The sequence below is a fragment of the Symphalangus syndactylus genome, chromosome 19 (genome assembly GCF_028878055.3).
Source record: "Symphalangus syndactylus isolate Jambi chromosome 19, NHGRI_mSymSyn1-v2.1_pri, whole genome shotgun sequence".
NCBI lineage: Eukaryota > Metazoa > Chordata > Mammalia > Primates > Hylobatidae > Symphalangus > Symphalangus syndactylus.
Genome location: NC_072434.2, coordinates 40,704,382 through 40,721,080, shown reverse-complemented (window position 1 = coordinate 40,721,080; position 16,699 = coordinate 40,704,382). Strand labels below are relative to the sequence as shown.

General features: G+C 46.5%; 1 protein-coding gene across 1 annotated transcript; it reads right to left on the bottom strand.

The window, feature by feature from the left end:
* Positions 1 to 3,680: 3,680 nt before the first annotated feature.
* Positions 3,681 to 10,815, bottom strand: ZNF648 (zinc finger protein 648). Its single transcript, XM_055233910.1, has 2 exons — positions 10,669 to 10,815; positions 3,681 to 7,176 (listed from the first exon to the last, which is right to left on the bottom strand). Exon 2 carries the CDS (start codon positions 7,111 to 7,113, stop codon positions 5,407 to 5,409), a length of 1,707 nt encoding a protein of 568 aa, XP_055089885.1. The 5' UTR covers positions 7,114 to 7,176; positions 10,669 to 10,815; the 3' UTR covers positions 3,681 to 5,406.
* Between the last annotated feature and the right edge of the window lie 5,884 nt (positions 10,816 to 16,699).

Sequence of the window (16,699 nt, the reverse complement as noted above, 5' to 3'; positions counted from 1 at the left end):
CAAGGATCAGTAATTTGAGAGCCACTTAGCTGCACAGTTCTGGCTGTTGGTCTTTCATGAGGTTTCAGTCAAGTAGTCAGCCAGGTCTCCAGTCAACTGAACTCTTGACTGGGGATAGAGGATCCACTTACAAGCTCACTGATGTGGCTGTTGGTGGAACACCCAGTTCCTCACCACAGGGCCTCTCTACAAGGCTACTCATGACATGGTGGCTGTCTTCTGCCAGAGCAAGTGAATGAGGGAAAAAGAGAGAGAAAGAGAAACAAAGTATCCTACAGAAGCCACAGTACTTTTTATGCCTAGCCTCCAAAGGCACACACCATCACTTCTGCTTTATTCTGTCCATTAGAACCGAGTCACTAAGTCCAGCCCACACTAAAAGCGAAGGAAACTAGGCTCCACTCTCGAAGGGAGATATGTCAAAGAATTTGTGAACACATTTTTAAAGCCACCACAGTGATGATGAAAAATAAAAATGTAAGCAGGCATAACTTCTAAACCAAAAGGCAAGAAATTTGCTACATATTCTCCTTGTTGCAGACAGGCAGCCTATTCTTAGAGAGGACACGTAGACCTTATTGACCTTTGCTTAACAATAACAGACAATAGCATGACCTATTAATCTTGATTGCATTCCTGGAAAGGAAAATTGTTGCAGACCCCATGTGGGAATATTTTTCAAGGACCTTTCATAACAGATTATTGTAGGAATTAATTGAGATAATGAATGTCGTCCCCAATCCCTAAAAAGTGTTCACTAAATGGTAGCTATTTTTATCCTTTCACCAAGCCTTATTAACTCCACCCCCGAAATCTCTGGCATTCTTCTCATCTTACCTCTGTCCCCACTTGTCCTTGACTTCATCTGAACTACCACAAGAGATTCCCTGTATCCCTGTTTTTGGCCTCCTCCATGTATTCTTTGTTTTTAGCTAGAGGTGTTTTTCTTTAAATCTTAGTGATAACTTATATTTTATAGCAGTTCTATTCATTTGCTGAACCAATCTGCTGAGTTCCTGACACTCCTCAACAGTGAAACTCTGAACCAATTTGACTGAAAATTGTAGGGTGGGGGTGGTTAAGGAGAAAAATGAGGAGGAGAGAGAGAGATAAAAACATTATCTAGACAGTGGAAAAATTGTACTGGCATGGTTTAATGCAGAATGGAAAGACGGAAATTGATGTTAAAAATGAGCTTTCCTGTCAACTTAAACAGCTGCCCTCTTCTGGTTTGATGAAACATTGAGTCACTCCATCTTTGGCAATATGTTCATGGGTCATTGAGTTTGTAGTTCGTATTCTAGTTCTGAGTCTAGCAATGACATCTGCTTGAGTGTTCTGGCAATTAAACTAATGCTTATTCAAAATTTTCTTCCAAGCAAGATTTTTTAAGCTCTAGTTGGAATTCCTGGGTGATCTATTGTGTTCATATCAGGTTAATAAAGCTTTTCAATGTGCATGCATTTAGAGTATAGAGTGTGTAAATGTTGAGTGCCAAGATTAACTGCTGGTATATTTTTCTGTGTAAGGCACAGGCACAGAATGTTTCTTTAGCCAGTGATATGAAACAACAGTGGGCCTTCAAGGAAGTATTACTCCTTTAACTCCAATTTATTCCCCCGGCTAGGTTATTGACAGTTTCCAAAGCATTAATGATTAAGAGCTGCCAACCCAGACTCTCCCAGATCCATTAAGTCATTCACAGGTCTTTGTTCCTGAGTCATGCCATGATTTTTGCTGTGCTGTGTTTCAATTTTTATCATCGTTTGAATTGAATTTATTGTCATCCACTTCAAAAATGCACATCAACAACTCCATTCCAAACAGAGGCAGTTGGCCCTGTGAACAGTCTCTGGAGCAAGCATGTCTAAATGTCACATCATTACTATGCCAGGCACTTTCTAGCTGTGGTATCTTTCTCCCTTGATTTCCTAATCTTAAAAAAATGGGGATAAGAATCACCATAAGTTTGCTTTAAAAAATAGTTAACATATATAAAACATTTAGAACAGTTCCTGGCACAAACTGAACACAATGTAAATGTTGGCTATTATCATTATGGCCTAAAGAATACTAGTCATGGGCACTATAGACTGGTGAATCCATCAGGGGAATTTTTATTAAGTGGAAACTTATAAGTGAACATTTTTACTGGGAATATTCAAATTAATTTTGGCAATCTGTACTGTGGAAACAGCATTAACCCAGAGAGAAGCTTTAAATTCTTTTTGTCACGAAGAAGGCTCTGCCCCTATTTTATTTTATTTATTTATTGTGAGACAGCATCTCACTCTGTCACTCAGGCTGAACTGCAGTGGCATGATCACAGCTCACTGAGGTCACCACCTCTTAGGCTCAAGTAATCCTCTTGCCTCAGCTTCCCCAGTAGCTGGGACTATGTGTGTGTGCCACCACGCCTAGCTCATTTTTTTTGTTGTTGTTTTTTGAGATGGAGTTTCACTCTTGTCACCCTGGCTGGAGTGCAATGGTGCGATTTCGGCTCACTGCAACCTCCGCCTCCTGGGTTCAAGCGATTCTCCTGCCTCAGCCTCCTGAGTAGCTGAGATTACAGGCGCCTGCCACCATGCTCAGCTAATTTTTATAATTTTAGTAGAGATGGGGTTTTACCATGTTGGCCAGGCTGGTCTTGAATTCCTGACCTCAGGTGATTCACCCGCCTCAGCCTCCCAAAGTGCTGGGATTATAGGCATGAGCCACCACACCTGGCTAACCTGGCTCATTTTTAAATTTTTTTTAAAGGGATGGGGGTGTCACTATGTTGCCCAGGCTGGTCTCAAACTCCTGGGTTCAAGCAATCCTCCCACCTCGGCCTCCCAAAGTGCTGGGATTACAGGAATGAGCCACCACACCTGGCTTTACCCTGATTTTTAATTACATAATAGAGAAATAAGATTGTCTGCTGTGATGTACAGTAGGTTAACAGAAAACCAGAAAGTAGCTCAGCATAATTTGGGGCACAAATGCAAGACAGAATAACCTATCTTCAAGCATTGATTCTTCTCCAAAGATGTGATTCAACTACCCCCACTTTGAATGGACAGACTCTACTGGGCAGAATTTGTTCCAAGCCGCCTCACAGCTGGTTGGCTTCTCTTTTGTCCACTCCATGTACTGTTGCCTTCTACTTGTGTACCACTGTCTGGTCCAGTGATCTGTGACTACTGGTTCCACTGGGATTCCTTTCTTCTCTAATACCTACTCACCATGACCCTTGCAGTTGATGTGAGAAAAGACTGGTTGGGACAATTTTCCTTAAAGTCTGAGTTGTTTTGTGATAGGCCTGAAGGACTAATGAACTTCTCTTGGACCTATTCAGTACATTCTACCCCTTATATTCCAGAAACGTAGTATACAGCACCAAAGATACCCAGCACAAGCAAATCCAGCGTTTCTGCCTATTAACAAGTACACTCACTCCTTCTCCAAAGCTATGCTCATGTGGAAGCCATACCTAGATACCACACTGCAGACCTTTATCAGTATTCAAGGTTAGGGTTCAGCAAGTTATATGGTTAACAAACAGCCCAGGTGACTCCTATGCAACCAGGCTTTGGCGAACAACTCCATAAAATTTATAAAGCAAAACCAAATTTTTTAATTTGTAAAACTATACTAATGACCATCTTCAAGAAAGGATACAATGAAAAGGAGTAATCCTCCAGTGTTCAAATATTTTATTGATTATCTAGAAAAAAAAGTTAGCTTTTGCTCTCTTCATAGTCACAAGCTCATCTTGTGACTTTTCTACCAATTTAAAGCTCTTGCATTCAGCCAAAGTTTCCGTCACATAGTAGGATCACTCTAACTTTTACCTACTACTATCACTTCTATTTTGCCAATGCAGATGCAGAAACTGAAGCCCAAGGTCACATCAACAGTAAAAGATGGGGATGCACCCTTTTATTAAGGTTACCTTGGTCAAACAAGACACAAGACTATCTAGCTATCTAGCTATCTAGCTCTCTCTTACTTCTCTTTGGCGCCCCCATGTGTCATGAGAATGCTATTTAGAGGTCACACCCTAGGTCCAAATCAGGTGGAAACCAAGAGAAATTCAGATTTGGCATTCTTTGGTGGCAATTTTAGGAATATACTAAAGGTACTCCCCCAAAAAGGGCACTATACCTTCTTATGGAATATCTTATTTAACTTCAGTAAGATGAGAAGTGCCGTTTGCCTACGTGCACCAAGGACATCTGTGGAGTCATAGATTCCTCACAGTTGACGTTCAGCTAAGAACTACTGACTTTATACAGATCACTATATTCATCAATACACTTTGAAGAATGGCTGTTAGTAATGCAAACTTTGAAATAACCTCATTAGATAACTGTGAGTCACGTAGGCTTCCATACCTGGTTTTGATGATTTTGAAATGCAGACAAGTCAATGGCACTTGGGAAAAGGGTGTTTTATTCACTTCAAGTCAAGACTAATGATTCAGACACATTTAAATGAACCCAAAAGGTTTCATGAACCATGGTCAAGGCTTTGTGGAGAAATTATATATGTCTCTCTGTAAATGGGCCAATTGCTTTGTAAATATCACATATGACTTAAGCCCTCAGAGTGCAAACAGGAAAAGAGGCAGCCAGAGAGAAGGCACATATGAATTTATATGAATTTTGTGGGTTAGACTCGGGTTAGATCTACTTACTAAATTCCACTATAAAGTGGAATGGGCTTCTTTTTCAGATGCTAAGGCTGTCCTGAACTTCTAGAATAACTGGAATATGACATAAACCACCTTCTTTAAGATAAAGGCCTTCTCCACTTCAAAGCCAAGACTCATAAAGATATATCCTAAGGGTAAAGCCATTTCTGCAGTCAAGTGAAATGATGGGATGTTGGACTGGGTTTGAGTCCCTCCAAAAGGCGTTGCTTTGGGGGAGTTCATCATAGGGACCACTTCTGGGGATTCCTTTATTTACATAAAAACCAAAAAGCATCTTTCTCTAAAGAGGACCAGCCCCTCATGCCTTCTTTTCAGTATTTGCATATGGCTTTGAGGGTAGGACAGGTTAGTCTTTCCCCACCTTATCCCTGGAGCCCTGCCCAGTGCCCAGCATGTAATTCTAGAAGCAGTTTCTGATTGATTCAGGTTCCCCAACCCAAGGAACTCAACGTTTGATCAGCTCCCATTACTTTGTCTTTCCCTTTTCCAATTGCTTATGACCTCGGACACTCAGAACCCCTGATGTGAAACCACCCACCTGGGTGCTCTCTCGGTGGTGACTTTCTCTTCAAGGGATCAAATAAATAATCAAATGGACCACTCATGACCCGCGACCTACTGGGAGGCGAGGCTGACCAGTGAGGCTGGCAATACCATGTGAGTGGGTCCACCTGGGAAGGTTCCAAGTAGTGAGGTCGATGATGCTGTCTTCACTCGTCAGAGGAGGAAGGGATGGGCTCCTTCTTGCAGGTGCCGTGCTTGGCTCGGTGTCGTTGGAGGTGATTGGACCGGGTGAAGGCTTGGCCGCAGTCCTCACACTGGTAGGGCCTCTCTCCGTTGTGCATTCGTATGTGCTGGGCCAACTCAGAGGCAATGCGGAAGGCCCTGCCGCACTCGGCACAGAGGAATCCCTTCTCCCCGGAGTGGATCTGTTGGTGCCGCTTCAGGGTCGAAGAGCGGGCGAAGGCCTGGCCACACTGCGTGCAAGGAAAGGGCCTCTCGCCAGTGTGGATGCGCTGGTGGCGCACGAGGCGCGAGGGCTGCGCGAAGGCCACGCCGCAGTCAGCGCACTTGAAAGGCCTCTGGCCGGTGTGCAGCGTCTGGTGCTCGGACAGGTTGGAGGACTTGGTGAAGCACTTGCCGCAGGTGGGGCAGGGGAAGGGCCGCTCGCCTGAGTGCACGCGCTGATGCTCCACCATGCGGCTGGCCACAGCGAACTCCCGGTCGCAGGCGGGGCAGCGGAAGGGCTTGGCGCCCAGGTGCGTGCGCTGGTGGCGCAGCAGCGACAGCGGCTTGTTGAAGGTCAGGCCGCACTCGGAGCACGGAAAGGGCTTATTGTTGCTGTGCATGTTGCGCTGGTGTTTGCGCAGGTCCGACGAGCGCACGAAGGCCTTCCCGCAGTCGGGACACGGGTAGGGTTTCTCGCCTGTGTGGGTGCGGATGTGCTTCCGGTGGTCGGAGGACCAGGTGTAGGCCTTGTCGCAGAAGGAGCACTGGTAGGGCCGCTCGCCTGTGTGCAGGCGCCTGTGCTGCTGGAGTGTGCCGCGGTGGGAGTAGGCCTTCCCGCATAGCTCGCACGCGTAGCGCTTGGCGGCGCCGCCGCGCGTCTCCGCGGGGCTCAGAGGCTTGCTGGGCTTCTGAAAGGCCCGCCCGCCCCGCAGGCACCTGTAGGGACGCACCTCAGCCTCTCCGCCCTCGCGCCCGCCCGCCTGGTTCTGTACTTTCCTGCTGATTCGCGCTTTTGCCAGGACCGCGGCAGCCAGGCTGGCTGGGATGGCCGACGCCTGGGCTGGTGTATGTGTCTCTCGCGTGGGGAGGTCCCAGTTGCTCCCCGGCCTGGGGAAACACAACAGAGAAGAGTTCTCTGCGGACGTGTCTACACTTTTGTGTGCACAGAGATACTTTCCATTGCTGGGGAAGCTGGATGGGACATCCAAGACCGCGTCCTGGTTTGCCCTCGAGTCTCCATCATCACCCGCAGGTAGTCGGTCCCCAAGAGGTTGCATCTGACCTAACAACTTGTGTGCAAGACCACTGGGAAGGGTACCCAGAGCTCTGCTTGCTCCCGGGGAACCCTGGGTCTCCTTGATCTTTGTCACATCTCTGCTCCAGCTGGCTTTCCCGGACATTTCCACTGGTTTCTGCCCCATGCCCCCAGCACTGGAGGAGTCAGAGAATTTCTCTTCCTCTTTGCCCAGTGGAGGGGGCCATGGCAAGTCAGGATTGTCGTGTGTTACTGGGGAGCTGCCCCTTGGACAGGCCCCCGGGTCAGCAGTGCCCTCTTTTTCGGCCTCCCCACCATCTTCATCGTCACTCTCTAAGTTCATGCTCAGCATCTCGGTGTCATGAGCCTCTTCAGTCAAGCTGCTGGGAGGAGACGCCTCTCCCCACCTGTCCTGGGAGTCCACTTGTGCCATGATGTTCAGGCGCTTCTATTGCCTGCTCCTCTGAGGAGGAATATCCTGCTTGGCTCAGGATACCTGCAAAAAGAAAAGTACGAAGAGAAAATCACAAAGAATGTACTTAATCACTTTCGTGAGCAGAGGGACTGAGGTTCCCACTACAGCTCTGTTTCCAACTGGTCTCCATGCCAGGCATATTGTTGAGCCTCACTGAGGACAGAGGCCTGGCTCTGCTGAAAATTCCAGTCATCCTATTTCCCATGGAGATCCCACTTGCTATAAACCCCAGGAGACCATGCTGTCAGGAATAGCCAGGGTGGGGCATTTGCTGGGTGCCAGCTGTGCCTTGTCCTGTCTAGGGTGCTCATCCCCAACCACTAACCAAATGTGTCCTTTGTCAGCATGGGGGACAACTGGATGAGATGGTAGGAAGGAAGCTGTGGTCCTCCTAAGACACTCTTACAGTGTCCCCCACTCAGGAAGCTGGAAACCAGGCTGGCTCTTGCTGTCCCTGCCAGGAATGGAAGTCTGCCATCCCATGATGGTGTCAGCTAGGGTTACCTCTCAGGCCCTGGGCTGTGTAGGCCACCTCTTCAAAAGATAAGGAGCAGCCCTTGGGAGAATGAGGGTGAGTCAGGAAGGCACCAGTTGCCCCTCACTGATTAAGCAGGGCTTCTCAGGCCCTTGTAACTTCTGAGGAACTCCTGCCAGGAAGGCTACCCATAAGCACACAGGGGGCAGAGGATGCCCACTGAGAGCTTGACCTGTCTTTGAAATTTTGCTTCATCATAAACATTCAGGAGAGTTTACATTTTATGTCGCATTTTTGTTTGTTTTTGTTTTTAATTGAGTCGGAGTCTTGCTCTGTCACCCAGGCTGGAGGGCAGTGGCGTGATCTTGGCTCACTGCAACCTCTGCCTCCCAGTTCAAGTGATTCTCTGCCTCAGCCTCTTGAGTAGCTGGGATTACAGGTGCCCACTACCATGCCCGGCTAATTTTTGTATTTTTAGTAGAGGCAGGGTTTCACCATCTTGGCCAGGCTGGTCTTGAACTCCTGACCTTGTGATCCGCCTGCCTCGGCCTCCCAAAGTGCTGGGATTACAGGCGTGAGCCACTGTGCCCGACCAGTCGCGTTTGTTTTATAGAAAATAGTATTAAAATTACCTGGGTTTAAATGTTTAATCTTCCCCCAAGTGTGCCATATTGATCCCCTGGCATACCACAGATGTCCACTGGGGTACACATCTCCTGACTCAAGAAGCCAGATGTAGGATTTCAAACATAAGGCATGAGACATGAGAGCCATTTGGGTTTTATTTTCAAACTTATTTTATTTTAGCTTGAAGACATGGAGAAAGCCTGCTGGAGCATTGGTTAACAAGGATTGGATGAGTGACAGATTTTAAAGGAGTTACTAGAGAGGCAGGGTACTGAGGGCCTCTCCAGAGGACAACTGTTGACCAGAGTGCTAAATCTGCTTTAGTCTGGAGAGAAACTTCTGAGAATCCAAGAAGGGGTATTAAAACTCTCATTTTTCTGGGCACACGTTATGAGCTAGGCACTATGTTGAGTGCTTCACAAACGTAATTTCATTTATTCCTCTCAGCAAACTTTAAGATAGATGCTATTGGGAGGCCGAGGCGGACGGATGATGAGGTCAAGAGATTGAGACCATCCTGGCTAACACGGTGAAACCCCGTCTCTACTAAAAATACAAAAAAAAATTAGCTGGGCATGGTGGCGGAGCTTGCAGTGAGCTGAGATCGCGCCACTGCACTCCAGCCTGGGTGACAGAGCGAGACTCCGTCTCAAAAAAAAAAAAAAAAGATAGATGCTATTATTATTATATTATTCTTTCAATTTTACAGACCAGGAAACTGAGCTTTATTGAGGTTACTTACCTGCCCAAGGCCACACAGCTCATAGACAGCAGCAGTGGGGTTTCTCTCTAATTTTAAGGCCATTAAGCCCCAAATGGTCCTGCCTCCCAGCTGTGGCCTTCAGACTGAAGCCTGCTCTGGGGCTGGGCTCTGCCCAAGAGCAGCTGCAGCATCCTGGGGTAAAGAGCCGTGGCTTTCTGCAGGCATCAAAGCCCCTTGTGTTTTCTGGGCCAAGGAACCTTGGCTACAGGGCCTCACTGCTGGGCTCCTCCCTGCTCTCATTGACCCAGATTGCCCTCCGCCAAAGAGAGAGGCCAGTGGCTGCCTATCAGAGCCAGGACCCATGTTGCAGAGGCCACTGCCTGGGGTGCTCAAGAGCATTAGTCACTGAGTATTTACCTTCTGAAAGCTCCTTCTCTCTACCTCCGCCCACCTTTCACTGCCATCTCAGACTGGATAAAAGGAGTGATCTTTGTATTTGGCTGGTCCAGTTACCCTATCCCCATCTCATTAAACTGTTCTTCCCTGGTTTCTGCCTAATCATGAGCCCAGTTACCCTGTGTGTATGAAGAGGGAGCAGTATGGAGGAATCCTCACTTTCTACTCTGGATACAGAAGCCATGGATGGAGGGAGGACACATTGCAGTTGTGACTGGAATTCAGCATCTCATGTCTCTTTGTGCCCTAAAGCCCAGGGACCACTCCTCTTCTCTCACTGCTTCCCTCACCCATCACGTGGCAGAGGGTAGCTGGCATGCCTTTTGACAGAAGCCCAGGTCTGACGTATTTTCAGCATAGTGGATCTTAGGGAGTGAATGTGTAGTTCACAGAGGGGACATACCATTAGCCAACCTCATAGAACTTAGACCAGCAGGCTTGATCCAGGGCTGTGGGTCCCCCAGCAGGGACAGCAAAGGGATGCTGGATTTGTATGAAACACATGTCTTAGGTCTCTTTCCCTCTTTATGACAGCATACTGCCTGTTTCTGTGGCACTGTTCACAGATCACTGACTTTACCCGCTCCCCACCCCACCTCCAGCACAAATACCGCATTTTCCACAGTCTGTGTGTCATTCTTTTCCTCTGGGCCACAGGGGAGCCTCCTTAGGGTGGCACAGAGCCCTCCACTAGCTAACCAATCTCCTCTCCAGAGCCTGTCAGGAGACTCTCTTTTCAGATGAGGTATCCCTCCTCCATCTGAAGCCATATTCCCAGTGAATATGTCCTGCTTTCTTCCTCCTGTCACTGCCACAGGCATGCTCTCGACCACCAGGAAGACCTGGAGGCAGGCAGGGGCACAGGGAGGGATTTTCTGGCAAAGTCTGCACAAATATACCTGGTTTGAAAAAGGAACACTGATGCCATGGTGTGGCGGGCCCATCTGCTCCCCAGATGTGCTAGTTCCCAGAGGCTGTCAGAGCAGTCCTTTGCTGGAACTTCCTCTGCACTTGCCAGCCAGGAGTGGACCAAATGCAGCCTTTGACTCCCCAACCTCATACATCCATCAACACTCTGCAGAAGCCTACCCTAAGGGCTTGTTGCAACCCCAGCCCATACCCCTCTTCTTTCCTTTATTCTTTCCGGATTGTACTGAAGTCCATCCTAGGCAGCCGCCTCCTACTTTCTCCTCTGCTCACTGCCTTCAGGCCTTGCTCTCTACTCCTGGCTCACACACAGACAGTTGCTTACCTGGGAAATGCAGACAGCAGTGTGGGGCCCCTGCCCTGGCTTCTGTGACACGTGGGTTCTCACCAACAGGAACCAGAGTTAGGTACAAATCAGCAGAGATGGTGTCTCTGTCTCTCACGCTTTGTGTCCAGTCCAGCAGCTGCAGAGAGAGCCTCTGGAGGTGGGGCCAGTGTAATACACTCAACCTTCCTGCCTGCATCCAGAGAGCAGCCTGGGAAATAGAGTGGGGCTGCCCTCTCTCACTGCCTGAACCGATCCTCTGGCTCCCTCTGCTCCCGCCTCCCCTCCCTGCCAAAGCCAGCCTTCCTCCTTCCCTCCTCTCAGTCTTCCTGCAGGTGGCCCTATGCCTCTTGTTCACTTTCACTCCTTCCTTCCACAGAGCAGCCCATCCTTCACTTTAGCCCTGGTATGCCCACAGGCCACATGTCACTTGTGAGCTTCCTGGGTAGCATGCTTTTTCCCTTCCTGGAAGGCAGAACATAGTATTTGGCCTATATGCCCACCTCCCTATTCTAGTGCCCACCTCCCTATTCTAGTACCCACCTTTTGCAGGACTGTGAGTTGCAGAACTGTGAGGGGTTGGGATTCCCAGAATTCTTTGTAGCAGCCCATTCATTGGCTCAAAGATGCCCACAGCCTTTTAACTGGGAGTAGGGGTGCAGGGAGATGGTTTTCTGTCTTATGCATACAGATGCCAGGCCTGTCTGGGGTCTCTTTCCACTTTCAGCATTAGTTCCCATGCAGGTTCATTCTGAAGAGAAGGATTGGCCCAAGGTAGAAGACTCAGTACATTCAGAATTTTTACCCACTCAAGTCTAATGTGCATTTATTAGGATGAACATTCAGGACATTAAAATAGGTGATGGAAGTGTGGTTCCTGTGACGTCACTAGGTGGTCACAAAGTATACTGATTGACAGCAGGGTCTGGGTCTGGGTTTGAATCTTACTGCTTAGTAGCTGTGTGATCTTGGGCAAGTTATTTAACCTCTGTGTGCCTTAGTGTCTCATCTGCAAAACAGGGACCAGGATACTATTGCCATCATGGAAGTTTGGGGAGGATTAAATAAAATAATGCATGTGAGGAGCTTAGTTCAGTGTCTGGAACATAGCAAGTACCCAAAAACGTTAGCTGCTTTCATTGTTATTATTGATGATTTTTAAAAATTTTATTTTAAGTTCCAGGATACATGTGCAGGATATGCAGGTTTGTTACATAGGTAAACATGTGCCATGCTGGTTTGCTGCACCTATCAACTCTTCCTTCACCTAGGTATTAAGCCCAGCATGCATTAGCTATTTTTCCTGATGCTCTCTCCACCCCACACTCCCCCAACTGGCCCCAATATGTGTTGTTCCCCTCCCTGTGTCCGTGTGTTCTCATTGTTCAGCTCCCGTTTATAAGTGAGAACATGCGGTGTTTGGTTTTCTGTTCCTTTGCCAGTTTGCTGAGGATAATGGCCTCCAGCTCCATCCCTGTCCCTGCAAAGGATATGATCCTGTTCTTTTTTATGGCTGCATGGTATTCCATGGTGTATATATACCACATTGTCTTTATCCAGTCTATCATTGATGGGCATTTGGGTTGATTCCAAGTCTGCTATTGTGAATAGTGCAGCATTGAACATATGCATGCATGTATCTTTATAATAGAATGATTTATATTCCTTTGGGTATATTCCCAGTAATGGGATTGTTGATCAAATGGTATTTCTGGTTCTAAATCTTTGAGGAATCGCTATACTGTCTTCCACAATGGTTGAACTAATTTACACTCCCACCAACAGTGTAAAAATGTTCCTATTTCTTCGCAACCTTGCTAGCATCTGTTGTTTCTTGACTTTTTGATAATCACCATTCTGACTGGCATGAGATGGTATCTCATTGTGGTTTTGATTTGCATTTCTCTAATGATCAGTAATGTTGAGCTTTTTTTTCATATGTTTGTTGGCTGCATGTATGTCTTCTTTTGAGAAGTGTCTATTCACATTCTTTGCCCACTTTTTAATGGGGTTGTTTGTGGGGGGTTTTGTAAATTTGCTTAAGTTCCTTGTAGATTCTGGATATTAGACCTTTGTCAGATGGATAGATTGAAAACATTTTCTCCCATTCTATAGGTTGTCTGTTCACTCTGATGATAGTTTCTTTGGCTGTGCAGAAGCTCATTAGTTTAATTTGATCCCATTTGTCAATTTTTGCTTTTGTTGCAATTGCTTTTGGTGATTTCATAAAATCTTTCGCTATGCCTATGTCCTGAATGTTATTGCCTAGATTTTCTTCTAGGGTTTTTATAGTTTTGGGTTTTACATTTAAGTCTTTAATTCATCTAGTGTTTTTTGTGTAAGGTGTAAGGAAGGGGTCCAGTTTCAATTTTCTGCATATGGCTAGCCAGTTCTCCTAGCACCATTTATTAAATAGGGAATCCTTTCCCCGTTGCTTGTTTTTGTCAGGTTTTTGGAAGATCAGATGGTTGTAGATGTGTGGTTTTATTTCTAAGTTCTCTTTCTGTTCCATTTGTCTATGTGCCTGTTTTTGTACCAGACCATGCTGTTTTGGTTACTGTAGCCTTGTAGTATAGTTTGAAGTTGGGTAGCATGATGCCTCTAGCTTTGTTATTTTTGCTTAGGATTATCTTGGCTCTATAAGCTCTTGTTTGGTTCTGTATGAATTTTAAAATAGTTTTTTTCTAATTCTGTGAAGAATGTCAGTGGTAGTTTAATGGGAATAACATTGAATCGATAAATTGCTTTGGGCAGTATGGCCATTTTCACAATATTGGTTCTTCCTATTCATTATTGATGATTTTGTTGTTTTTAGGGAAGACGTCATTCCAGGGCTTCTTTTATATCCCTGGGGCCCTGTTGAAGCTGCAACTCTTCTGAACAGCAATTTTCAGAATGTGATCCAGAAAAGCAGGTTTCACTGTCCCCTTGGTGTTTTTAAGGCACGGTTTCAGAGGAAAGAGGCAGGCAGCAGGGACATACCTCTAGATCTCTGAGTCTGAATATCTAGAATAGGGTTCAAATTCTGAAGTCCACAGAGCCTCTGAAATAAAGTGCAGAATGTGGCAGATATGTGGATATGTGCTGTTCTGACAAGAGGATCCTTGGTAGCCATCCATTTCTTAAAGGGGCCATGATCCAAAAAATGTTGAGAACCATTGGCATTTGGGGAGGGCATGGGATGGGGAGAGTAGGTGAACACTTAAAATAGCTCCCATAGCCACATTATCAGTTGGTGCTGCCACTAGCCCGCATCCCAACATGGTTGCTCAAAATATCCCAAGTGTCCATATGGTACAGGCTTTGAGCTTCAGGTATCTTTGGCAAGAAAGTACCTAATTCTTCACTGATTGTGAAGGAGCCTGTGGAGATGAAAGTTGGAGCTGGGATGAGTGTGTGTGTGTGTGTGTCCCTCCCATTCCCAGCCTCACAGCAATGGTACATTTATTGAGCAGTTACTAGTGCTAACACTATGCTAGCATGCCACACACAATGCCCCAATTAATCTTCATCACATTCTAATGAAGCAGCTACTACCAGTGTTACCCGCATTTACAGATGGAGGATACAGAGCCATAGGCAGCTTAAGGGCCACAGTCACACAGTTCCTACATAGTGGAGCTGAAATTTGAGCCAAGGTATCAGAGTCTGCACTCTTAACCACTACCACGTTAGATTCCCAAACTCTGTCCCTCAGAGCCTGCATGCTTGGCCTTTGCTTGACTCTACCCTTATTTCCTCCTGGAAACTCTTAGTCCCTCCTCCCCAAGGCTATGGGACCTGTGTATCTGTGGTCACTACAGTCATTCCCCCAGAAGGCATTCTTCTCCCTCAGCCTTACTGCCCAGACAGATGGTTCCCACTAAGTGCCTGCACAGTCTCATCACCTATTCCTCATCCAGCCTGGACAGCCTGTTTTCCATCGTGCTCTATTTCTAGACACCGTAACAACTGAGTAATTATCAGACACCTTGGGACTTCCACGTTAAATTGCCCATGTGAGTCCTCCTTGGTTTTCAAGACACACTGGTGCTGCCATCTCACTGGTATGGGATAGGCCACCTAGTGGTGAATGGGACCAGGACTGGCCTGGAGGCTACATCAAGAGACAAGGTGTACACAAGCCCCTTATCTCCCTGAGTCACCTACCCTGATACATCCTCCAAGCCATCTTAAGAACGCTGTTTTGAAGTGCACATCACGTGCCTTTATCTATGTGAGACTTCACTATCCTAATGAGTGGCACATAGCGGGTGCAGATCAGGCCTCAGATCTGAATCCCAGGTCTTGCCTATCCCACTGGTCAACCTATTGCTCAGACTCCAAGGGACGAGAATCCCTTTTGTTTCCTGGGTGTGTTTCCCTTTTGACAGCACAAGCACATTTACTGTCTCATTTGATCTTTCCAACACTCACTGTAAGGACCACCAGACATGGAGAGTCGAAGGCTCTTTCCCTAAGGCCACATGCTTTTCCTGCTTTTAGGAACTTTTGAAATCTGTGTCATTCTGCCCAGTTCCTTAGGCATGGAAACAAAAGAGGTGTTCTTTTATGTATTTGTTATTATTTGCAAGTCTGCCTCTAAAATCTGGCAATTCCTCTGAGCTGCTGACTGGCAGTAGTGAAAACAAAGGTCTGCCTGCTTGTCTGGGAAGAGGAAAAAGGAGAGACTGAGGGAGGAGCACTAGGCATCTGGGAGAGAGAAGGGCATTTGGTGGGCATGGTGCAGGAGCTCATTTGTGCCTATCCATGACATGGACTGGATGTGTGGAGTGGGGTGACATGGTGGAACATGAGCCACACTGGCCTATGTTCTTCCCCATGCTCTGCTGCCAGTTCTTATCACAGCACTCTGCCTGAGCTGCTTCCAAACAGTGTGAATGGTTGGTGAGGTATACCATCTAATCTTCTTCTTGCCCCAGCCCTTCATCATCCTTGAGGAGGAGTGATAGAGGCAGTTAAGTGGCCAATACATGGTGGAGACTTTAAATATTGTTTTTCATGCAGGCATCAAACTTTGTTGAGTATGAATACACATGCAGAAGGCAGAATTGGACAGGAACTCAGTACACAATCTTAAGTCAGAAAGGCCTGGCTTTAAATCCCATTTCTGTTTGTTTGATGATCTTGGTCCATTTACTTAACTTCTTTGAGCCTCATGCTTCTCACCCATAAAATGGGAATAAGAATAATTTCCTGATAGGGTTGTGAAATAACCTGAAACCACATTTTAAAAGCATTTGGTCTAGTGTTAGCTGTATAGTCATTTTTCAATAAATTATAACTCTTATTATTTTTATCCTAGAGCTATTGGAAGCTTGCTGATATCTTTACTCCATTCGTGTTCTTCCAGAATGCTAGCCCTTAATTACTCTGCTTCCAGAAGGGTGCCATTCTCTGATTCTTGTCTCCTAGCCCCCAACATTCCCATTGAGAGACTGACCAAGCAGGCTTTTTTGAGGCCAGTAACGTTCCTAGAGCAGTGATGTCATAAACCTGGGTCTGTCATTGCGTGCTACACTTGGCACATGTGGCAATCAATGACAGAGTGGAAGGTTTGTGCTCTGGATGGGATGACATTATAAGGCAATGATGTCACATGTCAGTACTTCCTGGCACCCCCTGCAGAACAGTGCCAGGTAGAATGCCTTCTCTTCACTAACTCAACACCACCTGCCCCAGTGAAGACTGCACAGTGTACTGATGGAGCATACAGGCTCTGACATCAGGCTACTTGGGTAAATCCTATTTCTATACCCTGCATGACTGTGAGCAAGTTGCTTAACCTTTCTGTGCCCCAGTTTCTTTATCTGTAAATTATGGCTAATAATGATATTTAATATCTAGCTTATAGAGTTGTTGTGGGGTTGAAATGAGATGATGTGCTTTGCAGAGTACAAGGGATGGACAAGTGCCCAATCAGTATTAGCTAACAATATAATATGGGATAGGAAGGCATCTCTACCTCCTGTCTAAACAGCAGAGAACCCACCTCTGGTCTCCACTGGAACCTTTTCCTCAAACTTTCTGA